At 40.4% G+C, this 26,223-nt stretch overlaps 1 protein-coding gene across 3 annotated transcripts in view; it reads right to left on the reverse strand.

Annotated features, from left to right (window-relative positions):
* entrep3 (endosomal transmembrane epsin interactor 3) overlaps positions 1-26,223 on the reverse strand; it is a 47,705-nt gene continuing 21,482 nt past the window's right edge. Inside the window, exons 8-15 of one of the 3 annotated variants that reach the window (XM_088327414.1) lie at positions 24,490-24,562; positions 22,463-22,763; positions 22,251-22,383; positions 22,061-22,163; positions 21,149-21,175; positions 7,031-7,206; positions 3,752-3,898; positions 1-1,779 (exon numbers count right to left, since the gene is read on the reverse strand). In XM_088327414.1, the coding sequence (XP_088183540.1) occupies positions 1,534-1,779; positions 3,752-3,898; positions 7,031-7,206; positions 21,149-21,175; positions 22,061-22,163; positions 22,251-22,383; positions 22,463-22,763; positions 24,490-24,562 (1,206 nt within the window). In that variant the 3' untranslated portion in view covers positions 1-1,533. Of the gene's footprint in view, positions 1,780-3,751; positions 3,899-7,030; positions 7,207-21,148; positions 21,176-22,060; positions 22,384-22,462; positions 22,764-24,489; positions 24,563-26,223 lie in introns of all 3 variants that reach the window. The other 2 variants (XM_088327413.1, XM_088327412.1) reach the window with 2 other exon arrangements.

The following is a 26,223-nucleotide window of genomic DNA, read 5'->3' on the forward strand; positions in this document are numbered from 1 at the left end:
TATTACGTATGATGGCAAATGGGTCGGTGGGCAAAACAAGAAAATGTGATCAAGTTTGCTTATCTTCTATCACACTCAGCTAAATACACACGGTCAGGTCTGTTAGTTTTTTTTACACGGAAGACATTTTTCAAAAAAAAAAAATCACCATTCAACTGACAACTCAGGGGTCCCCAAACTGTTTCTTGTGAAGGCCACATACATCCCTTCACTGATGAGGGTCCGGGATGAGTTTGTCAAAGAAGAAGTGTGAGGATTGCAGGAGTGCCTAAATGTAAAAAAATGTACATTTTTCTACAAAAACCACGATCAAATACCCCTTCTTGATTCTTCACAGAGCAAAAGTCAGAATATAAATAATAACAATATTAATGAAATAAATAATAAAAAAATAATATTCTTTGGATTCTTCAGAGAAAAATAAAGTCATAAAATACATAATAACCGTGTTAGTGAAATAAAAAAAACAGCCAGATTGTCACGGTTGCCATGGCGCCCAATTGGCCCCGTGTGGTGCCAGCTGCGGCTCGTTGACGGATTGGCTTTCGTTCTATTTCAGCTAAGTGCTCTCACTCTTCCTTTGTCAGTCCGTCAACGAACCTCTGCCCCGCAAGACGTGGGTTTCGACTCGGTCCTGTTTCCTGTCGGAATTTCCTGTCCAGCATTGTTCCCGTTTATCTTGTCCTGTTTAATTTTGGTTTCCAGTTTTGTTCCTGTCTAATTTGTCCGGTCTAATTTTAATATCCTGTTTTGATATCTATCCTGTCTGTCCCATCTGGTATCGACCCCATCTGTCCAATATCTGCTCGGGCAATTGGGATCGATCTCGTCGGCCTCTGGCTTCCTATCCTTCCACGCCATACTGCTGCCTAACGTGCATGACTCCCCATTTCCCGTAAAATAAAAGGCTTGTGTGAGAAGCGTCTCTCATTTGGATCCTGCCCCGGTTCTTGACACTAATAAAACTTTTAGAAAAAAATAATAATTGAACATGTACCTTGCGTTACTCATTGCACAGAGTTAACAGGTCCTAGATCAGAGCACTGGACCCTAAGTAGTACTGTATGGATGAAAAGCTAATAGATTTTATCTCATTATCACGCTGTTTTTAGTCATGGTACCAGAGGCAAATGTTTGTGGTTGCGGGGCCCTAGACAGCCGCTTAGCGCGCTTATGCCTGTCTGCCAGACAGGTCAAAAAAGAAATGCCTGTGAAAATGCTCTCTGGAATTGTTCGGCCGGACCGAATGTGAAGGTAGGCCTTCGCTTGGGGACCACTGTGTTAACTGGACAAGTATGTTCAAAATGGCCTCTAGCATATTGTAATCCATTATAGTGAATGCTTGAAGGCCTGTCAGTCTCCATGATTTTCCACAGGGAAGGCCAATGGAAAGAGAGTCTTGATTAGTTAAACCGGATAGTCATCTAGTCTGCTATTCAGAGTGATGTAAAGCACCTTCTGAATAAGGCCATAAGACTTTGGACTTCAGATGTTTCATAACTTGATTATCTTCTCCGTCCTCCATGTTTTCTTTCACAGCACCGATTCTGAGTAGAGCGCCCCCGACGAACCGTGCTGAAGGTGAGGGGACGCTTGTCGGCGTACGGAAACAGAGGACGAAGAATTTAAATCCCCGCAGCTTCGCAGGTGGATTCCTTCCGGTGCGCGGCCGGCGTGGCTTCGGTTGTGGCGGCTATCGCTGTGCGAATGATGGTGAGCGCGCTGGTGGGAATATTGAGTGGCGTGTCCTCGACTGGTGCTCCAAGGGGCCCGCCAAACCTGGATGAGGATTTTTTGTTTCGAGCAGAGGAGGAGACAAATATCAGAAGACGGGTTAAGAAAACAATTGAGGTTTGGAAAACAGATTACAGTATTTTTCCGCGCTACGAGACACACCGGATTATAAGGCGTATGGAATTGAAACCACTGTAATGGTTCAGGTTGCACAAAATATAAAAAGTGCTGCACTTAAGCATTGATTGATCATTTAGAATAGGGGTCAGCAACCTTTTTGGTGTGGAGCAATGTTCCCTCTAATTTTCCAGGGGTCTGAGCGTTCACACAAAGTTGGTGAGCAACGCTTGAAACAACAGTGAGCAATCGTAATCCCAAGTGTGGCAAGATAATAAATTATCAAACATGTCCAAAACTTGACATTAAGTTACATTTTGCTGAGTTTCCGGCAATGCAAAATTATTTTTCTCTTTTGAATGAATTGACTCGTGCACTATTGCAAAGGTTGTACGGCCTACATACGTCGTTTGTTCTTACAATTCTTTCACAAGATATCCATTTCTTTTTATTTCCTGACATATTTTGTTGCATAATATTAACATTTTTGGGGGCTTATTGAGTCGGTTGTAAGATACAGAACTGTACTTAATCAAATTTTTTAGTGGAAGTAAAATGTTGGCAACACGATTCACTTGATATAATTGGAAATTATTTGAATGCAACACAAACTTTTTTTTCTTTTTTTTTGTGCTTTTTTTCTACTTTTTTAAAAATTCCTTTAAAAAAATCTCATTGTGTTTATTTTTTCCGTGCTGTTACTTTTTTCTTTTTGTTCTCTATTTACTTTTTTCCTATATTTCTTTCTTTTCTTTTTTTCTGGCTTTTTTCTCAATTTTTCCTTCTTTTTTTTCTCTTCCTTTTGTTTCTTTTTTTCTCAGCTTTTCACTACTTTTTCATTTTGGTACTTTGTTCTTTTATGTTCTATTCCCCCATTCCTTTAAGTCATTTTGTGCATAATTTTACATAATATTTGGTCATGTTGGGATTAAAGAAGCAAAAACAACCCGAAGAGCCGTTTAGGACCCGAAAGAGCCGGTTCCTTTTAGTGAGCCGAGCCGAAGAAGCCGGTTCTCGACAAACTCTACTAACTTTACTCAACTTCGTTCTCCTTCGACTCGACTTCAAAATACCGCATTTAGGACACGACGTCAGGGGAACCCGTGTATTTTTACCTTCATGCACTGTAATTTTGACTTAAATCGCTTCTTAATTAGTAATTTTGAGCCCTCATTTTTGTGCGCTGGCTAGATTTTCTTGTGCGCTGAGAATGTGCGAGCAGCGCGCAATTGCACACGCGCAGCTTAGAGGGAACACTGGTGTGGAGTGCCACTTTTAAATTTCTTTGAAAATCAGTGTGCCACACCAAGATTAATGACTCGCACAACATTTTTTTAATATCCAACAGAGCTGTCATTTTACACCAGTCCAAATATACAACATGGATATACATTTAAATCGTATAACTTTTTCAACCCTTTTTGAACCAAGGTACACTTTTATTTATAAAAAAGTTCAGAGGCACACCGTCCGTCGAAAATGTTTGAAAATGATGTCAAATATTTTACTGTACTACCTCATAAGCAGATAATTAGTATATAAAAAGAAGAAAATAATACTTGAAATGATAATAAAATTACTAAATTGTGTGCAGGCTTTTATGTTAGTTTTGCCGGAGATCAAAGAGATCAAAGCCAGGAAAGAAAGCTTACCACGTGTTGTGAGTCATCATTTTATTCATATTTAGTTTCTTTTGTCTTTTATTAGCATATTTGGTATTGGAGTAATCCAAAAGTAATTGAAAGTAATCAAGTTAAAGTAACCCTACCCAACCCTGTCAGCAGATAACCTATCCTTAATATTTCTAATGGGAAGCCAGGCATATCCTTATCAAAACACAAGGTCCCTTACAAGGACTCCCACTATTTGAATAAGGTAAGCCTTAATGTAGCGCACATACTTGTTCCAATGACAGATGGTTGGTGGCATTGGCTTCAGCGCCGCCTCTCCTTTTAGGTGCCTGCCCCACGCTTGCAGCATGTTCTGAAGAGGGCGCCAGGTTGCGTTTGGAGCGCTGCAGGAAGCGAGCCACCAGGACTCGAGTCACCTTGGAGGAGACAGGTTACAAGATCGGTTTGCAAATAAATGGCGCTCTGAAACTAAGAAAGAGGAGCTGCAAAAACTACTGTGATCTTATAATCCTTTTCTTTTTCTCATTTTGAGTAGATAGAGTTACCTTTAACAATGATTTTGCTATTACAGTGGAACCTCGGTTTTCGAACGCCTCTCAGTTCGGACAAATCGGTGTTCGACCAAAAATTTCGAGAAATTCTTGCTTCGCTGTTCGGTCAAAAAATCGGAGTTCGAACGCCGGTACGCTAGGGTGCGATCCTGAGCGGCGTACGGGTGTTTTAGCCCCTAATTATGCCTCCGAAGAAGGTCGGTGCAAGCAGGACAGGTGAAAAAAGACAAGTTGTTCGTGCAACTATTGCCTTTAAGAAAGACATAATAGCTAAATATGAAAGAGGTGTACGAATTTCCGATCTTGTTGGTGAATACAGCATGGCTAAATCTATTATCAGTACGATAGTAAATAATAAGGAGGCTGTGAAATCGAGTGATGCGGCTAAGGAAGTTAGCGCTATAAGCAAGCAACTGCCGCAGGTTTTGGAAGAGGTTGAAAAACTTTTGATAATTTTTCTCTCCCCACCGTCCACCACAAAGGTAAGAAATCCTATTCATAATCCTTTTTTTTATTTTTACACGTTCATGTTAGCGTAATCTTTCGTACGGAAGATTACGCTAACGCGAACGTACGATTAGCCTGGGTTAGCTTTGTTTACGTAAAACATTCAGGGTGTTGGAACGGAGCTCCCTTTCCAATGAAGCGCTAGCCACTTTTTGTGGAGACCCGGGTGCTAAACGACGTGTAAACGACCTGATTTTCTTTATTTTTACACGTTCATGTTAGCGTAATCTTTCGTACGGAAGATTACGCTAACGCGAACGTACGATTAGCCTGGGTTAGCTTTATGTTTACGTTCATGGTAAACATTCAGGGTGTTGGAACGGATTAAAACGATTTTACATTACTTTTAATGGGAAAACGATTTCGATGATTGAACAAATTGGTTTTCGAACAGGGTTCTGGAACGGATTATGGTCGAGAACCGAGGTTCCACTGTAGTTTGGACCCAGAATATTAGATCTGGCCATGCCATAGAACTTGAAGTGAGGTAAAGTTTTTGTACAATACAAGACTATTTCATTGAATTTACCTTTACTAACAATAAGAACATCTTTACCAACTCAGAGATTGTAATATGAGATTCCAGGTCTGAACTGACAGCCCACCAGGATAAATTTGGTGGGTGGTCTTCAAATATTAATATTATCATAACTGTCATCAACTGTTATCATCGTTATTTTTGTTATTATTGTCATTATTATTGGTGTCTGAATGATATTTAGCCTCTGTTACTGCTAATCAGTAGAATTATAGAGTTAATAGATGGGTAAAACTTAAAATTAATTTGGTATTGTTATAACTATTACTATGATGATAATGATGATTATTATTATAATAACTATTATGTGACTATTGTTGTATTATTAATCGGTGTCCATATATTCTTGCTTTCTTATACAGTCAATAGAAAGGTGAAGCTAATGATTAAGCTTATCATTATTATTTTAACTATTATCATCACTATTATTTTTGTTGTTGTTATCATTATTATCATTATCAACTATAAGTCCATTCTTATTTTTATTGTTATTGTTGAACGTTTTTATTGTTTTTATTTTGCTGTCACCTTTGTATGATGTAAATTAATCACTATCTGGATCTATATTTATAAATGTTGGTGAAGATGGTGAAAATGAAACAAAAACTACATAAATGGGGATACAATCACATAGAGATACATTTTTGTAAGAACACAAAAACGACATGTGCGGCTAAACTCATAGTTAGGGCAGACAAGTGGGAGCTTGATGCTGGATGCCTTTGGCTCAAGCACTTTTTCATTTTAAATGCACAGATTAGAAACTTAGCAATCGATGGTCCTGCTGCATGCGAGCGGACCCCCTCTAGCAGCAGGTCCAAAGATATTTTGTATGATGCACAACACACACCACACAACAGTCAGTTGTCACTATGACGAAAAATGAGAATTATCATAACAGATATGTAGTATGCTGTAAATACAAGGAGGCCGCATTGATGATGATGGTGAAAATAGTGTTAGTGATAATAATGATGCTGTTAAAGTCACTGTGCATCCACAGAACCTATGTAAATATGTATATTCATGAAGTGCTATCTGTTAGACAATTATTAAGAAGTCTGGGGGTAGGCTTGAATAAGCCTTTGCTTCTTCCTATCTCTTTTTGGAAATGTTACGTAAACATTGTTTTTGTTCATTGTCTTTTTGTTCTTTTTAACTTGTAGTTTTATTCTTGTTTTTATAATTTCGAAATAAAGTTTCATTCATTCATTCATTCAAGTTCATCTGGTCTAATAACCACTGTACTGGGTTAAAGTCCTCACCAAAAAAAAACCATGTTAGATAAACTAGTGTATCCAATTTGAATTACAGTACATTGCAAAAATGAGTACCAAAAAACTTACATACATACAAATCTTTCCAATATGTTCCATTTATTTTTTTCTCTTTTCACTTTATTAATCAATCTTGCTTGAATGTTCTTTCCTCAAACCTGCAGTTCCACTTTGCAAAAAAGGCCAGTTAAAGGTACTACAATAATGAAAACAAATAAGCCTGCCCAATTTTTTTTTTCTAGTGTACTTTTTCTAGTGTATTATCAGTGTAAGTCTTTATTTTAAAACAAAAGATTAAAAAAAACAAAAAACAAATACTCATCAGTGAAATTTTTCTTTTTTTTCTTTTTTATCTTCATTTTTAAAAAAAAGTGATTGGCTGTTCTTCCTCAAACTTGAAATTCCAAATTGCATAAAGCTCAGTTAAATGTTTACCCGAAATTTACTGAAGAAAAACAATATTTTTTGTTGTAGTGTATTTTGATCCAGTGTTTTCAAAAGAAGAGAAATTAATTTTCTGAATGTTTCTATTCGGCACTTTGAGTTGCAATTCATTGCTTGAAGAGAGCTTCACAAATTATTTTTGATTTGATTTAATCTCATTCTTTTATGTTTCCATTGAAAACATCACCTTATACGTAACATAATCGAAACATTTGCACGAATCAGACAAACCTTGAGGTCACCAAGTGAGCGGTGGTATTCCCTGGGTAAACGTGGAGGTGACGCCGGTGGTGCCTTGGAGGGAACTTGTACGCCGGGATCAGTGAATTTCATGCCGTCTTTGCTTGGTAAAGCAGCAGCCGGCAGCACAGGTGGACGCGGCTGCAGCAGCGTCGCACTGGATGGACCTTAGCAGAGAAAGATATTTTTGCCCTTTTAATTACCTTATTCTACAACCCATAGCATAAAGTATGGAATTCTCAGTCTTGGACAAGTACTCACTCCGACATTTTATTCTGTAGAACAAACTCACATAAAAAGCATGAAAAAGTTTTCAAAAGTGAAACTCTTTGGCATTCAGAAACTCTAAAAGTATGGAATAACAAAACTTTGTGGTGGTCAGTAAATGCTACTTTTACAGACCAGCACAGGGAAAAAATATGGAATCACTCCATTCTGTGGTAAGCTCGGTAGCCTAGATGGTAGGGCGCCCGCTCCGAGACTGGGAGGTCACTGGTTCAAGCCTCGGCCGAGCCATACCTAAGACTTACAACATTGGTACTCATTGGCATTAACGGTTGGAATTGGGGGGTTTGGTCACCTAATGACTCCCAACACAGCAGTTGGATCTAAAAACCCGGCACCGATCGAAGACGAAGCGTCACGTCGAGAGGTTCGTGTGTCAAATGATTTCTGGTATATATCATGTTTATGGTCTATACTGGCTGAATAAATAAACAAATACAAATAATAGAAAATATGGAATCATAAAAAACAGACCAAGAAATAGCAAACAAAACATATCATTCGTATTTAGTTGCACCACCTTTGGCTTTCATGACAGCTTGCAGTCTCTGGGGCATGGACTTGATGAGTGACAAACAGTATTCTTCACCAATCTTGTGCCAACTATGGGCCCGGTCACACAGCCGTTTGCGGCTGAATCACAGCCAGAAACTTCTGCCTGTGAGGCGGACGCTATTGGACGCTTTGAGATCGCCATACAGACGAGATGCAGCAGTGCTTAACACGCGGTCGGAAATTCGCGCGAAAAAGTTTTGCGCTGCTCAATTCTTTAGAGCGCGGGTACACAGCCTTTCACGGGCGTATCGAGGCTGAACCACGGCCAGAGATTTCTGGCCGTGAAGCAGACGCTGTTGGGCGCTGTTGGAAGCTTTGAGACCGCCATATAGACGAGATACAGCAGTGCTTTACTCGCGGTCGGAAATTCACACGCGGTTGGCCGCGCGAAAAAGTTTTGAGCTGCTCAAAACTTTGAGCACGTGTTAACCGCGGGCGGCACACGAGGTAATGACGCGGAAATGACGCGGAACGACGTGCTCTGGCCGCAGCCAGGGCGTGGTTACACATGGGTAGGACGGGAAATTTCAGCGGGTAATCGTGGGTGGAGCATGGTAATAGCATGTTCTGCGCCTGTATCGCGGTGTTATTACGTGAAATTAGCGTGTTACGCGTGTGACGGTCAAACGCCTTTCTCCGCGTACATACAGCGCGATTTGCCGAGCACACGTCAGTTGTGCTCGAGACGTCAAGGGGGTGAACATGGATCCCCGTCAGCGTAGTGACCTCGTCTTAATCCATTTTTATTTCTTGACATTTCTTTTCATTTCATAACAAGATAATAAAATAAAAATGAAAAACTATTACAATAATAACATATTGGCTTCTTCGGTGCCATAGCTTGAAATCTTGATCTTCACGGGACTGTGTCTTGAGCGGTTATGATTTCAACAGCCCGGTGTTGTGCCGAGAAATGCATCCCTGCCGAGATTTGCATCCCCTCGCTACTACAACCACTTTTACCTCGTTTTATCTCACATTTAGGGAATGTAATGGCGAACATATAACCAAAACCACTTCGTCTTGCATTTGTTGGGAATGTAATACAACTTAAACCATTCCGTCTTTGTTTTTTTTGTGAACGTAATCGAACGGTAATGCACACCGTATATAAAATCGTCCCCCCCTCGCGTGAACGCGCATTCTGCTGCGCTTCCAACAAAAGCGATCGTATTCTATATAAAACGTTTATTAAAACAATAAAGCGAGCTAATTATAACAATTGGGAGATCCTAGTCTATATAACGCGTTTATTTAAACAATAAAGTGCGATCGTATTCTACAAAATGCGTTTGTTAACGCGGATGAAAAAGTCACCAACGTCAATGCACGCTTCCAACAAAAGCGATCGCAGCAGAATGCGCGTTCACGCGAGGGGGGGAGGGTGCGTAGGGGTCGGATTTGGGCACAACACCGGCTCGGGAGCTTTTATACCCGTGGTCCACACGAGAAAATGACGCGGAAATGACGCGATGAGGAAGCGGAACAGTCGCCGGCGTCTGTTTTGCGGGCATACCACCGATGAACAGCGGGTTGGCCAATTTTGCGCATTTTCCATCGCGGGCAACCACGGGCAAAAAAAAAAAACGCAAAATTTTAGCCGTGATTCAGCCGCAAACGGCTGTGTGACCGGCCCCTATCTTTCATTGTAGTTGCCAGAACCTCTTTGCAGGTCGGAGCTTTGTTGTAGGCATTTTTTTTTAATTTCCAGGTTTTCAATTAGGTTGAAATCTGGGCTATCTGCAGGCTATGACATTGACAGGATGCGTCTTTCTTCAGTCTTTGCTCTGTGGCATCATGTCTTGTCATCTTGGAAAATGAGTTAATCATCTGAAAACAGTTTCTCAATTGAAGGAATAAGAAAGCTGTCCAAAATGTCAATGTAAACTTGTGCATTTTTTGCAGATTTGACCACAGCTATTGTTGTGGTAAATACACTTGCATTTGAAGAATAGATTTGCATACATGTAGAAATTTAGAATAGATTTGCATACATGTAGAAATTTAGAAAGACTTGCTTACAGTAGTGGGAAAAGGTCGGGTAGACATCCTTGAAGATACTCTTGGCAGACATTAAGTTTCCTTGAAGATAGCGTGCAAGGGACGGGACGCTCTGTACTTGATACGTGATACAGGACCGCCTTTTGGGGTGTACTCAATCGAAGCCTAATCGTCACTACCAGCTTTAAATACATTGTCATGTTCCCAGCTCTCTGAGATCTTCATTGACGCATCAATAAAGTGACATCTCCCTCCAGACGAGGCTGGCTCCTGTCCATTTTTCCTTATCCACTTATGAGAAGACTTTTCTCTCGATTATCGGACCTCCAATTTCTCCAACATTTAAATGGCGCCCCAACGTGGATTTGGCACTTAAATAAACAGAAAAGGGAAAAGACTTCTCAGTGGAACAGTCTCAAATGAGCGAGTGAGGTAAGGAAAGCTTTTTCTCTCCTTATTTCGGTTTGCTTGTCGAGATTCGTGGGAGGACGGGAGCCTGTGACGTCGGAGCTAAATTATGAAAATGCGTGCACGTGGATTTTCCGTCTATAATCAGGCCCAAGTTCGGACGGATGTGATATGTAAACTGAGTTGAGATTTATTTTTTTTGTCCCGGGAGTTCGGTGCTCAAAGAATCCTGTTTATTGTGGGACATAGGCTGCTTGAAAAAGGGAAAAGGCTAATTTTACCTGGATAAAAAGGTGCAGCGGCGTCGGTATTTGTATATTTATGATTGTCTTGAGATCTGTGTAAAGCTGTGATAAGACGTCATCATTTGCTGAAGTGACAGTTCGAGAGTAGACGATCTATATATGGTTAATACGGGGCATGTTTTATGTGTTTCCCTAGTCGATTGATGATTGGGAGTCGGACATGTTACCTTGCACTTAAGAAAAAGTGTGGTGCATGGAACCTCGCCATTTTCTACAATCTGAAAGGTTATACCGACGTTAGAAAAATGAGCAGTAATCAGATGTTGTATTATTAAGATATATTCGCATAGAAACAAGCGATACAAAGAATGTGTGAGAATTGCTGACATGTTTTCAGTCTGGGAGATGTCTCATTCGGGAATGTTGGTGTGTGTGCCAGCTGGCGATAATTGTGCGTGTGTCTCTCTGTCTGTGGATGTGTGTTCTGTTCGGTTCGGTTTCTCCACCGGCCGCCTGAGTGAGAGTGCGCGGGTGATTTATACTTAACTGTTTTTTTTTTTTTTGTTTGTTTTGTTTGGCGTTGGGAGAGGAGTTAAGGACGCATGGATGAATGATGGAGTGACTGCTTCTTGCTTTTTTGTGGGTTATCCTCGCCCCCACCGCTAACCCACTTACCTAGAACAAGCGATACGAAGAATGTGTGTGTGACATGAGTCAGGCTTGCGCTGACAGGTGTATTCTTTTACATTTTACGGTCTTGTGTGTGCGTTAAAGTGTCTTGCTTTTTTGTGGGTTATTCTCGCCCCCACCGCTTACCCCCACCACTCTCCGTCTTTCCCTGTGTGAGTTGAGCTCAACCGTGTGTATTCCCGCTCCGATCACCCCCACCCGACCCCCGTCTTTCCCCCGTCTTTCGCTCCTTTGCTGTATGGAAAATAAATAAAAGTGGAGGGATTACTTAATTCGTCAAGTGCTCCGTTTGTGTGTGGCCTTTTGATTTGTGAGATCTTGTTCCGATAAACGTGATAAGTATAGTTTGGGTAAATTGAGGAAACAATTTGGCAAGCATTTTCAGAAGACAATGAGGAGCAGATTACTCGATCTTGAGGAAGACCATGAAAAATTTAAGAATTTAATTGCTAAGGTGATGTCTTCATGGTCATTTAACCTAGACTAAACATCCGAGTTTGTAAACATGACCGATTTAACAGGATTCAGAAGTCAGACGGACTGTTGAAAAGGGCTGAAGATGGACAGAAAAACAAGCAAAGAACAAACAAAGACGTTCACTCATCCGTTGTCTGTGCCGCTTGTCTACAGCAGGGTCGTGGGGACACTGGAGCACATCCAGGCTGTCCTCAAACAGTGAGCAGGGGGCAATCTGAACTGATTGCAGCCAGTTTCGAGGAGAAAGAGGTAGACAACTGGGCACCAAGGTCAGTGTGGCACTGATAAAGCTCATGGGCGCATTCCTACAGCGGATTACGAGTGGAACGTCACAATGGACTGAGCCAGACGGCCAAGGCCGTCGACGGGGCGGTGATAACGAACAACACGAGTCTGCATTGAATCACGCTAGAATCTTGTTGATTGACGTAGTGTTTACAAATCTGAGGAATATTGATACGTTTGGATTGTGAATTATTTTATTTTTAACACAGAAATACTGCTAAAATTGTATTTTGAATCTGCTTTCCAGGAAAACGGTGATGTGTCTCCAGATGCAGGAGCATCAGGAGGATTATTAAGGAGAATAGGTAACAGGGGAATACCTTTGACTTTATATCAGATACAAGTGCACAATTTAAAAATATTATGCAAGGGGGGGTGTGAAATAGCTGGAGAAATAAGGGTATAGGTCTCCGTATTTACAGGCCACGGTAGACGGAGAGAATAATAATAGGTAGGAGTAATAGGAATAATAGGAGCAGTGCCATCAAAAGATCTAGGTGCGGAAAACACTAATTAGGTTTTTGATTAGAGAAGTTATTCCGCGATTTGGCATACCGTCAGAAATAAGCTCGGATAACGGTGCGGCATTTGTTCAAAAGGTCGTGAAGGGCATCTTACAAAAACTACACATTAAACAACGGTTCGGTGAGGTTTATCAACAAAGTCAAGGGATGGTGGAAAAGAGTAAATGGAATATTAAAATCAAAGATAAACAAGATCTTTGTGAGTACTGGGCTCAACTGAGGGGATGCGCTACAGTTAGCGCTGATGAGTGATCGCATGCAAACTCATTGGATCACGCATTTAACACCGCATGAAATGCTAACAGGCAGACCAGCACCGCATCTGGGAGGTCCCTATAAGGGGCCGCCACTTGAGCAACTACAAACTGAACTGAGAGACTGAATGAGACAATTGACGGCTGTCATCTACTGGCTGGTTAAGAGACAAGAGCCCAAGGTCGAACAACCATTTGAAAAGACGTCCCAGGGGATCTCGTCTACATCAAGGTTACGACGAAAGAGGAACCATCCGAGGCGTGAGGGACCGTACACCGTCGTGAGGGCAACGCCGGCCGCAGTCCAGGTCGAGGGCAGCTCAAAATGGTACCATCTGAACCACTGTACCACGGCTCACGCTGCCACCGTCAACGAGACCAAGCAAGATCAACAGGGCAGTAACGTTAAAATTAGGAAAACAAGATGTGGATGACAAAGCTGTGTGTGATAATAAATTGTCTGATATGATTGTTACTAGGAGCAGAGCTCGAGAAATCGCAGCGGCGAATGGAAATTGTGGGTCCGAAAGTGCGACCGGAGATCCAAAAAGCGACGCTGCAGTTGCAGACCACGACGCATCCTAGAGACAAAATAACTACAGAACTAAATACCAAGTTAAGTGCAAGAAGGGCATTTATGAGCTGGCTCTCGTCAATAAATTGAGAAAAAAAGCCGTTTTGTCCAATGAAAAAGACTGACTTAACCAATTACCAACAGCAATGACGTAATCTCGAAGCGACGAGATCTCATTAGCAAAGATCGGCGTGCAGAAGAATAAAAACTCATACAGCAAAACCAAAGTAACGATGATGTAATGCGTTGAATCTTTGTTAAAGAGGAATTAAATGATAATGACAATTTAAAGGAAAAGTTTGCGTCCCCAGCATGAATGATGCATCTGGGACACAGGAACATGGTGAAATGAAAACACTGAGTGTATAATACAAGATAATTATACAGAATAGTTTAAAAAGAAAGAATGTTTAAATAACAAAACTAATCATCTCTCGTTGAATATGCGAATGGCAAAAGGGTAAGAATTTTTAAGACGTGTAGTTATGCTCCTAATAAAGCAAGGGCGAGTTAAACAAAGAAGACGACTGGAAACCGTCCATAATTTCAGTGTCCATCTTTTCGTTGGTTATAAATGGACAAATTCAAAAGAGGCGTAATACGTAAAAGGATTGTTTCCTTAGTTTTTCTCATATTCAATAATAGATTACTAGTGGTATGAATGATTTCGAATTATCAAAAATTGAAAGAAGTTTGAAAATGTCGACATATTATCACAGGGAAGAAAATTTGAGACTAGAAATCATTAATAACGTAGCTGAAGCTATTTCAGTCACTGAATGAAATATTTCTTTTAGAAAGAAAAGAAAAAGAAAAACAAAGGGAACTAAGACAATTGCGTAAAAACGAAGATTGTTGCGCGGAATAAAAGATTAAGATAGTAATATAAAATAAATACGATTCAACAAGATAATTCCTAAGTGACAAGTAGGTATTGCTTTATATCGAATCAACAATAAGAGTTTATGATTACAGAGGGATGAAAAGACAATTAGAAATTTTTGACATTGAGTTCGAGTTGGCAGTTTTTTTAGGACAATTGAGTCCACACTGAATTTTTTAGAAGGAGTGTTACGTTCGACAAATGATTAATAAATGTGAAACAATAGCTGACTTATGGTTTGGTTAAGTTAAAATGAAACATTGTCTATGGAAAACAGCATTTTTTTTAGAAGACAATGAGAATAAGATTGATCAAGCCTGGAAAGGATTAAAGGAATTAAAAATAACGGGTTAATGGATTTCGAGACATGGGAAATGAATGGAAATTAATTAAACTAAGATAATGTCTACTAGTACTTAACTTTAGAGAAAAATTTAGAAATTGAATAACCTGGCTAATTCACTAAAACAGGGGTGTCAAACTCATTTTAACTCGGGGGCCACACTAAAGAACAAACATTCTCTCGGGGGCCGGACTAGTACATTAGAGAGAAAGAAAATGAGAAAGTGCAAAAGAGAGGGCGAGAAAAAGAGAGAGGGTGGGACGAAAGAGGGAGAAATGGAGAAATAGAAAGAGAGAAGGAAAACAAGAAACTGAGAAAAATAGAAAGAGAGAAGGAAAACAAGAAACTGAGAGAAAGAAAATGATAGAGAAAGAGAGAAGGGGAAAGCAAAATAGAGAGAAAGAAAAAAAAAAAAAGAGAAAATGAAGAGAGAGCAAAATAAAGTAAAAAGACTGAGAGAAAAAGAGAGACGAGGGGAGTGAAAGAGAAATAATGGTTGAGAGAAAAAGGGAGGAAGAGAGAGAAAGAATATACAAGTACAGCGTTTGTGAGAGCCACCTGGCTTTGCCAACATCAAGTTGACATATTTCAACCTGCAGCTTGTTTTTCTCTTGCGCTTCACTGAGTGTTGTCGCGGGCCGCCTGTTTGACACCTGTGCACTAAAACATCTCAGTACGTAATCACGATAAAACTTAACGAGACTCTAAGTGCCCCTGAATTACACAAAAAAGTTAACCTAGTATATTGTTTTGCTTTAATTCTGAAAGAAAAGAAAAAAGAAACACTAAGACAAACATACAACATAAATGATTTAAATAAGAATAATTTGCTGAAAATTGGGTATAAAAAAACTTGCGACAAAAATATGAAAAACAACACATTATGTAGTGTATTTGGAGTTCCTCAGGGTCTTGGAAGGCACTACATATATGCGCATCATTTATGATAAGAAGGAATATACCTTTACGGACATAGTTACAAAACGGGTTCACATATTGTAACTGACAATTAAATTTGGCATGACACTCCATCTTCAGAGTTAGGTAAAGGATCGGAAGAGATAAGGTTATAGTTATAATTAATACAATATTTACACAAGAATGTGCATTTAAAATGTTACATACAGTTGAGGTTTGTGTAAATATGCATTTGGTGAAAAATGGTCATTGTAGTGCAAAAAAGGTTGTCAGCATTGTGCAAAAAATATAACAGTATTTTTATAGATAAGCTATGAAAATAAAAGGAAATTATTAAAAGGATCAATATCTAATTGAAGGCAAATAAACATAGACATAACATGTTGTTTTGCTTTAGAATAAGAAGATACGTACCACGCAATACATAAAATTTTATTATAGAAAAAGATGCTGAGCACAGGGGTGAACGAATTAATCAGATAGATAGATAGATAGATACTTTACTCATCCCCTGAGGGAAATTCACATTTCCAGCAGCATCCCTGAGCTGAGAACAATACAATAATGAAGCCAAAAGAATACAATATACAAATACCCAGTGTGACGTGCAAATGCCCACTTTAGCATGTTATATAGAGTAACTAAATAGTGCTACACAGAATACATATTGCAGTAAGATTCGGTAATGTCCAATGTAGGTGGTGTTGTTTAGTGTACGTATTTTTGCGAGTTGAAACCCATATCCATAGGATAGAAAGTAATCCAAGTGTTGCAAGGCACTGATAAAGTAAGCAAAAATAAATAAACAAGTAAATAAATCACAAAAGTAGCGAAAATAACACGAGAGCTGCTGGAGTGGCTGCCATTCGTGACGGCGCCGGAAGTAACATTATCAAATACATTTTTCCACAATTGGGTCAGAATTAAACCTCTAGGGTTTAATCCAGCCATTCATGTGCAGTAAACCGAAGGAGAACAAGAAATGGGATGGTAAAGTATTACAATAATGTAAATCCTACTACAAAAATTCTATGAAATTACTAGAAAACGGAATATAGAGCTTGAAAACCGGGACATAGTATATGGTACGGCTATAATTCTAAAAAGACCAACTACAGAAATTCTGCAAGAATACTGCTACAAAACTACAACAGCATTAATACTAGCGCTACTAAAAAAAAATCCTTCAAAAATACTACAACAGACTTCGAAAATATTACAGAATCTTATTTTGTAAATATTATAAGATACTACTGCAGGAATGGTTGAGTTAAGTGCAGACCGGACCAGAACTCAATCGCTTAACGACCAGTTACTTTTATTCAGCAAAATTGTCCAACGCTCAGGGAAAAAACAAAACGGCAACTGGCCTACAGGCAAACAGGAACTCAGACTAGGAATACTCATAAAACAGGCTTTTACTCAGAACGGGCAAGCCCTTAAGAAGGACACTCGCAAATTAGACGGTCGCCACGGCGACCATGCTGGACATGACAGAAATACTACATACGTGCACAACTACAATAACACAGTTGTACCTCTACTTATAAGTTTAATTGGTTCTAGCAGTAAATATGGAATGATGAAACTATTGTAAATTGAAACACATTATCAATTTGAATCAATTGGATTGAAACGGGATTAGTCCGTTCCGAAAGCAAACGAACCTTGTTGAATCAACTGCAATTGCCCTGAAGGTATGCTGGTGTTCAGTAGGGGTTCATACATATACACAAAATAGATAAACATGAAATAAATATAATGAAATATAACATCGTAACTGTAAATGAGAAAAACTGGGTGTGTCCCCAGGCTCGTGACGCCAAAAGTTTGCCCACCCTTGACTTAGAACCATTGTTTTTGGGACGATGGACTGGTGGTTAGTTTCGCTTTTAATGACGGATTTCTTTTTAGGTTATTTTTAAGAAGCAGAATGTTGGAAAAAAGTTAGAGCTGATTGTAGGCGATGATGAAATAGGTCGATAAATTCTCTATAGAGCGTGACGTCTCGTTTGGTTTCATGTTATAGTCATCATAGTTCCATTCCACTCCGTTTAGTTATTAGTATCGATACGACAACACACACACACACGCACACTGCTGTCGTCTTAATAAAACTGAATCGTCTCTGCACCGCACAACACAGTGGCCACGATCACACTCGCAGTCCACTCTTGGCGCCCATACTCAGTCATCCCTCTCCCCAGAGCGCCCTAAACCTTGCTTCCTTGATTGAGTAGAAGGACGTGTATAAATAGTGCAATTTGCGATAGAAGACAAGTTTGAATTACTGAAATTCCGAGTATTATGGGATGAGTCAGACGAAAGAGAGACGTGCAACCAGTCGGAGTGCCGATGGACTACCAGAAACCAAATGTGTTAACGACAGTACAGACTAAAGTGACGGATAATATGCTAAACCTTAATGTGACGATACAGGCGAGAAGGGTACCGACACACCAAAGTCCAGAAAAGCCTACACCCACGGCGACAGCACTGAAGAGTGAGGTTACAACGCCGACAGCCAAAAATGAGTGCACGGCCAGTACGTAAAATTCGGGAAATTGTGTAGAAGAGGAAAACCATAACCCTAACTCGGTAGTTGTGTAGGCACATGGCCTCAATGTGCACTGACTTAATTTGACTAATTAACTTAAATTTTTGTGGGCCATCTGTCTTGTTTTATGTTTTATGTTTGTTCAATGTTGTAAGTGTTTGTATTCTTTCCTGTATTCTTATCTTTCTTGTCTATATGGTTGTCCAGCGTTTAATCGGCCCACGTAACTGAAAGGATTAACAGAAAAATATCGAAGGAAAAGGAAAAGGGGGACAATACAGTGCTCATTGAGACGAGAAAATCGTTTTTAAAGAGGAAGACGGTTTAAAATGTATTGTTTTAGATAGAACCGATAGCACGTCTCGTTAGGAATCGAAAACGTTCGTTTTCTTTTTAGAAATCGTTTTGACGCTAAGGGTGTGCAACATAACGTCCGAGAGCCTATGGAGCTCCCAGAAAAATAAATGTTTTTTCAGTTGGAAAACGGTGAATTTAGGGGTGAAAAGTCTAGAAAAATTATGTTTGGTTATTTTAGGTGCTTTAGATTATGTTAATGCCTGGGGTGGTATGTTAGCGAAGGGGGAAATTTTTGTACTAACTGTCGTAATAATTATGTGTTTGTTGTGTTTCTGTGCCATACCTATTCTTAAAAGAGGAATTCTTAAGACTTTTGGAGAACAAATGACAGTAGTGGCTAATACTAGGGTGGCAGAAGCTCAATTAGCACAGTTAGTGATTAAATATCCAAGCCTATTCCTTAGTGAGGAAGAACAGATGACTCAACTAAATTCAACACCTTGAATTTTATCTGGCAACTTTAACAGTCAGTCTACATTACATTAAATAATAATGGAGCATCTGCGGAAAGAGACACAAATGATGATCTGCACTAATAACAATATCAAGTAGCACTAGTGTTAATCACGCAACACACTATATAGCGCTAGGAATAACCGCCACAAATATATTGATTTCTAATTGTGATTCTTTTGTTGGTATGTCACACTGCCGGGGAGCAAGCTGCTGTCTGGGATGGTCGGGATGCATCGTCGCTTCCGGGTTTTTGGCTGCATGGAAACTGAGCGTGATGCCTGCTGGGATGAACACTCACTCCAACATCTGACTTCACGACACCCGTTGACGACTACGACATTGCATGGTCTTCAAAATGTTCGCGGGGGTCAGGCCAAAGGCCAATGTGTACACTGTATCACTATCCAGTCATGCACTCATCTTGAAATGTATCGACGACTGTTACCAAAATTTGTTATCACTCACTTATCAGTTCATTTATTCATTTACCTTTATCACGTACCGATCAACCGTCGACGGTCCACGTGTATAATCCAGTATGTACGGATAAAGATAAATGAAGGGGGGGGTTAGTGCATGGGTCAGATGTTTGGAGTGTTGGGGGTTTTTGTAAATGAAACATGAACAATGAAAGTTAGAATGATCACAGCAGGCTGACCGCCAGAATTTTATTTTATTTTCGATTCGCGTAAACTCTGTCCGTGTATTGATGTCTATGATTTGTAATAATTTACCACTACCCTGTATTCATTTTTGATTTTAATTTCTGGTCAGAATGGGAGTATAAACTCCCAATGGGGGGATATGTTGTGGTAAATACACTTGCATTTGAAGAATAGATTTGCATACATGTAGAAATTTAGAATAGATTTGCATGCATGTAGAAATTTAGAAAGACTTGCTTACAGTAGTGGGAAAAGGTCGGGTAGACATCCTTGAAGATACTCTTGGCAGACATTAAGTTTCCTTGAAGATAGCGTGCAAGGGACGGGACGCTCTGTACTTGATACGTGATACAGGACCGCCTTTTGGGGTGTACTCAATCGAAGCCTAATCGTCACTACCAGCTTTAAATACATTGTCATGTTCCCAGCTCTCTGAGATCTTCATTGACGCATCAATAAAGTGACATCTCCCTCCAGACGAGGCTGGCTCCTGTCCATTTTTCCTTATCCACTTATGAGAAGACTTTTCTCTCGATTATCGGACCTCCAATTTCTCCAACACTATGCCCTAGTGCCTTTGCCTGACATGCAGCCCCACATCATTAAGGACTGTGGGATGTTTTCTTTAGGCAGACCTCCTTATAAATTTCTTTGTAGCGGCACCAAACAAAAGTTCCAGCATCATCACCTTGTCCAATGCAGGTTTGGGACTCATCACTGAAGATTACTTTCATTCTGTCATCCACAGTCCATGATTGCCTCTCCTTACCCTATTACAATCTTGTTCTTTTGTATTTGAGCGTCAACGATGGTTTCCTATTAACTTTCCTATATAAAACTCCCATTTCCTTTAGCCAATTTTGCACACTTCTGTCACACACATTGACTCCAACTTCCTCCCATTTCCTCTTAATTTTTCATGTTGTGCATTTTATGTTTTCAAGACATTTGGCCTTTAGTTGTTTATGTTGACACCTACATGTCTTCCTTGGCCTACCAGTGCACTTGATCTTAACAACCTTCCCATGCTGTTTGTACTTGGTCCAAATCTTTATTACAGCTGACTTTGAACAGCCCACATCTTTGGCAACCATACGAGTAGAGTTATCTTCTTCAAGAAGTTTGATGATCCTGTCTTTGGTCTCAAGAGACATCTTTCTTGGTGGAGCCATGTTTCTTGACAATCTACTTGGTCCAGGTGCCCTCCAAGGCGTGATAACTGCCCTGTTTTTAACTGCTGACTAATGAGCAGACTTAATCTAAGGCAGGTGCCCAATTAAGGAAAGGAAATTGTCTAGGTGTGTCTTTATTTTCTACTAAAAATGCACTGATTCTAGTTTTTCCTCAGGATTGAGTGATTCCATATTGGTTTCCCTGCACTTGCTCTATAAAAGTAACATATACTGACCATTGTAATGTTTTCATTTTAATTTCCTTTAGTGTTTCTCAATGCCAATATGTTGCAATTTGAAATGACCTAACGATTGTTTCATGTTTGTGACCCGAGTCTTTTCTACAGATTAAAATGTCCGAATGAGGGCTTGCACAAGACTGATGATTCCACACTTTTTGCTAAGGGTTGTAGAACCACAGCAAAAACTTTTAACATGTATTTATTTTTGTAATAGTTACCTATGTCTGGAGAAGCTTTGCTGCCAACTGGAAGTGGAAAAACAAAAACCCATGTTTGTACGTTCACGAGGCAAAAGGATACTCAACAAAAACATACATTTTAAGCAGTGACGTGCAGTTAAGTTTGTGTTTGGCGAGGCGCAGTCAGATTTAAAAAATGCATAAACCTACATCTTATCATCATTTGATTGGCAGAGCAAGAAAGCAAAATATAAATTGTAGCATTGATTAAAATGTTTCATTGTCTTACTTTCACTTATAAATAAAGTCTATAAACGTTACCTTTTGAATAAAAGCACCAATACATAGGTAATCCTACATAAGGATAAACAAAGCCCATGCAATGAAAATAATTAACTAAATTGCTTGATTTGCTGTTATCTTGCTAATACTTTCACTAATTCAAGTGTTTGTGGCTAAATTGGCACCAAATCAGAATCCTTGGTCACACTATCGCCCTCTGCCAAGTTATATGTCATATTCTGCTCCTTTTGAATAAAAACATTCTTGGAAAGGAAATCCTCCGTAATGAAAAAAGTCCATGCAACGAGTAAGAAAAATCCTGGATGGCTTAGTTTGCTAATACTATCACTAATTCTATTTTTTTGCGGTTGAGGTGTGCCGAATCAGAATTCTTGTTCTCACTGTCAAGAGGCAAGGAAATTGTGTGGCTTACTCTCTATCTGCAGACGCTCAGCACTGTAACAAGTTATATAGTAATTGTGTCAACAATATCCATAATATAATGAGAAAATATATTCCAAACTTATGAAGCTTAATGAGAAGTTCCATGAGGAATAACTTAAGAACTGAATACTCGTATTTCAAGGTTAATGGGGACCAGATCCCCCTCCACGAGATGCCTGCACGTCACTGATTTTTAATGAAATGAAAACGCAATGCCCTACTTACTTGCACCTGTCAAGGAGCTGAGGCCAGGTTCACTGCGTGACCTCACGATGCATAACAGGCTTTCGTTAGAGTTTCTGCAACCCTCGGCATAATTTCTCCTGGCCTGTCGTCGCAAGTACAGAGGCTGGAGATGTAACGGATGACCATCGATCAGATCCAAACACTCCCTTCTTGTGTCTCGGTCACCCACTTGTTGTGAAGGAGTGGAAGGTTGAACTTGGATGTCCGGAATAGGTGATTTCTGTTGTGAGACGGACCCTGCTATGGCCTCGAGCTGGGAACAGCTACGAGCTAACGCTGCCTGTCGTCGCAACATCGGAGACCTGTTGGAGTGAATAAAATTGTGAAAATTGATGAGAAGAAGCAAGATGGATACGATGCAGCAGATCACCATCACCTCACCTGTATGTGGGGGTTGCACTGCTGGGTGAAGAGCAGGAGTTGGACCTCTCTCCCCTGAGGAAACGTCTGGCTCTGGGTCCTCCAGCCAGAGGGCTCTCTGGTGTTTGGGACCAAGGACCACGGTGGCTGTGTCGCTCTGATACACAGTCCAGCCCGTCGCTAACCTCACTGGCCGTCCTACTGGCCCTGCCAGCGGGAGTCCTCAGGACCATCTCCATCAGACAGGAGTCCTCGGATGGCGATGAATCATCTGGGATGTCCACGATCTCTGACATCAGCAGAGATCCGCTGTCCATGGAGACTAAAAATAAGAGGGTTATATTTAGAATGTAAAAAAAAATTAGATTGCATCTTGAACATGTCCTTGCCGGTTGCAACCATAATGTGCATTTGCCATTTTTGTTTGACTTAAGGATCAATGGATTTGTTTAATAGTACCGTAAATTCCGGACTATAAGCCGCTACCTTTTTCCCTAACTTTCAACCCTGCGGCTTATTCAGTGATGCGGCCAATTTATGTAATTTTTCTAACGGCCGCTAGCGGCGCTCGAGTGTTGCTACCATTAACTGCCCTGTCAAAGCTATATTATTATTATTAAAGCTTTGAAAACTCTCTCGGTGTACCGTCTTTCTTTGTAAATATGTGTAACCCATGTATAATATGTATTTGCAACTGTATATTTTTGTCATGTATTTATATGTATTTATTTTAGACACTTATTCTGATATGTTTTTCATGGGTGAACGAAAAATGAGGGGCGGAACAAACGCGGGGGGGCGAGTTTAAGTGGGGACCGCTAGAGGTGAGGGACAGACAAGGAAAGAAGAGGGGATAAAAAGTTGGTTAAAGAAAAAGGAGTTGCGTGAGTAAATGTGTTCATCTGATACATTTTTCCCACCCTTACCTTTGGAAATATACACTTTTTTCCTTGGATAACTTTCAACGGGACCTAGACTCTGCAGGTCTGCATCAAACCTTAAGTACCGGTATCATTTTCCGTTCATCTTGCCGGCTGTGATTTTTGGACTCTGGACTTTAATGAAGGACATTTAGTTTCAATCGCGAGACTTGAAGTCGGGTTTGCTTAATTTTGTGTTTGTGTTACATGTTAAATGTGGGCGCATGTGGCTTTTATACAGGTGCGGCTTGTGTATGTACAAAATCGGTTTTCCTCTTAAAATGTGGTGGGTGCGGCTTATAATCAGGTGCGCTCTATAGTCCGGAATTTACGGTAATCTTATCACTGCACAGCTAGCATAACCTACAACTCAAAAGACTAGGGAGCTAGTGGTAGACTTAAGGAGGATGAAAACTGGAATTCCACCCTTCATCAGTTTCAGACTTCTGTTTCCTGGGGATCCACATTAACAAGGATCTGACAAAAGGCGCAAAAAATACTCCACTTCCTGAGTAACATCAGGCAAGAATTTATTGTGTCCTTTTACAGATGCTATGTTAAGTCCATCCTGACATACTGTGTGTGTTTATGTATGTTTTACCAGCTTCACAGCAGTCCAGAGATCTGCATTTTGGAAGGTAACCAGCACAGCACAGAAAACTGTGGACGGCCTCACTCAACAAACTGTTCATAGCTCACTGTGTTAAGAGAATTCAGTACCTTCTCCGCCCTGGACATACAGTATTTGAACTTTTGCCCTCAGATTATTCGGAACCATCAAGTCAAGAACTAATTGTTTGAAATAAAGTTTCTACCTAAAGCATTAATCACCCTCAATGCTACAAAGTAAAACACTGGTTAACCATGCTTTACATTGGTGTTGATCAAAAATGACAAGGGATATTTCACGTCTCTATTTTTACTTTCATTTAATATTACTGTATTGATTTGTATCTTATCTTATATATATATATTATTATCAATTCATTATATAATTTTTTTGTTCATTATTTTATTCTTACTGTCAATTATCTTGCAACATCAAGATGGCACTTTGAATGTTGTTGTGCATTTGACATGTTACAAAGATCATAAATTATTTTCTGAATGTCATGAACAATTCCTCACCTTCTCCACTGAAGGCTGTGGATGTTGCTCGCTCAGCAGACAGCTCTGCACCATGTTGGTCGAACATTGTAGCCTAGACAGATACCAAATTTTTACCAGAAGCTTCTCCAGAGTAACAAATAATTCATTTACCTCCAGCTTAGTAAAAAGTATTGTAATGTCTGTTACTTTTCTTACTGTTGTCTGTGTTTACGCATGGACCCTTTAGGATAGGACATGGCGCAAGGGAGGAGAGAAGCGACGGATGCGGAAGTTTTGTGCTATGAAGGCAATCTAAGTGTGCACATGAACGGTGTGAGTTACGACCAACGGCAGCTCTTGTGTGAATGTTTTTTGCTAGTTATTTTGTTATTAAAATAGCAATAAGACCGAATTAGCGGCTGAGTGGATCATTGATCACAATGAGGGGTATTACATTGGTGTCATAAGTATTGGATTTGCCGTGTTTTGCCTTGTATGCATGCAATAATGGACAGCTACCCACCCAAGGGTGCACGGCAGGTTATAAAGGGAGAACTCGCGGAGTGTGTGATTGACATACCCGCATCAAGTTGCACCAAGAGCAATTGCCATAATACCAGTATTTCAAGCTCTGAGGCCATATGAGCAGCAGCTGCATGTTCATCTCGCTCATCCAGCGCTCTGGGAGAAGTGCTTCATCTCGCCATGGAGAGTGGGATTACAGCCAAGGGGGGGCGACAGACAACCGCATACCCTTGTGTAATCAAGACACCTGCGTTGCCGCTGGCCAAAGATTTTGAAACAGCAGGGAAACGAAAAAGGGTCAGTGTAGACCGAAATACGTGGACCCCTCCAATGTATCATGAAATGCAACCTGCATGTTGTGTGCATGGACCTGGACGTCCAGACCGAGAATGTTGTAATGGTGGGCTGATCGGATGCGGGGCACCGCATCCTTGTTCGCTTGCAGATTGGAGACGTTTCCTGCACAGACCTGGTGGACACTGGGTCTTCAGATTGTGATGTCTGACGTCATTCCAATGGGAACCGTCTTAAGACTGACCCTAACAGAACTGAGAACAGTTCCCATCTTGGATGAGAGGAAGAGGGACATTTGTATTCGTCCTAAGAGACATAACAACTCATTCCGCCTGGGTGGCAGATGTGTGTGACTCTTGTATATTGGGTTGATACTTTTTGAAAGCTGCAAATGTTGTGGTGGACTTGGGAGCTTGGGTGCTCATCCTGTCAAGTGGTCAGTACGTGAAGCTTATTTTGACCTCTAAGCAGGGTTAGGAGGGAGCGAGAGTCCACATCGTCATTTTGGAAGTGGCAAGTCCACCAGGGCAAGCGACGGGTATGAATCAACTGAAGATTCAGGTAGAGTCAACTAGCCCTGGACGGACTCACCATCATCAGGTGTTGCCACACTCCACCCCACATCGGTCGATGATAGATTGGGCAGAGTTTTCTCCCCCCGAGATGGACTTGGTCAACCCCAGGGCTGACCCCAAGGACTGAGGCGAATACCAGGGCGGTTGGAAGATTTTTTTCGTTTATCCCTCAGTGCAATGGGCTTCATACATGGGAAGGCAGTGTAATGTCTGTTACTTTTGTTACTGTTGTTTGTGTTCACGCATGGACGCGAGAGAGTAGGAAGGCGAGAGATGCGGAAGTTTTGTGCTTTAAAGTTGGGTGCTTTAAAGTCAGTCTGTGTGTGCAAGTGAACGGTGTGAGTCACAACCAACAGTAGCTCTTGTGTGAATGTTTATA

Source organism: Urocampus carinirostris, chromosome 2 (genome assembly GCF_059441175.1).
Source record: "Urocampus carinirostris isolate Australia breed hairy pipefish chromosome 2, RoL_Ucar_1.0, whole genome shotgun sequence".
In the NCBI taxonomy this organism is placed as follows: domain Eukaryota; kingdom Metazoa; phylum Chordata; class Actinopteri; order Syngnathiformes; family Syngnathidae; genus Urocampus; species Urocampus carinirostris.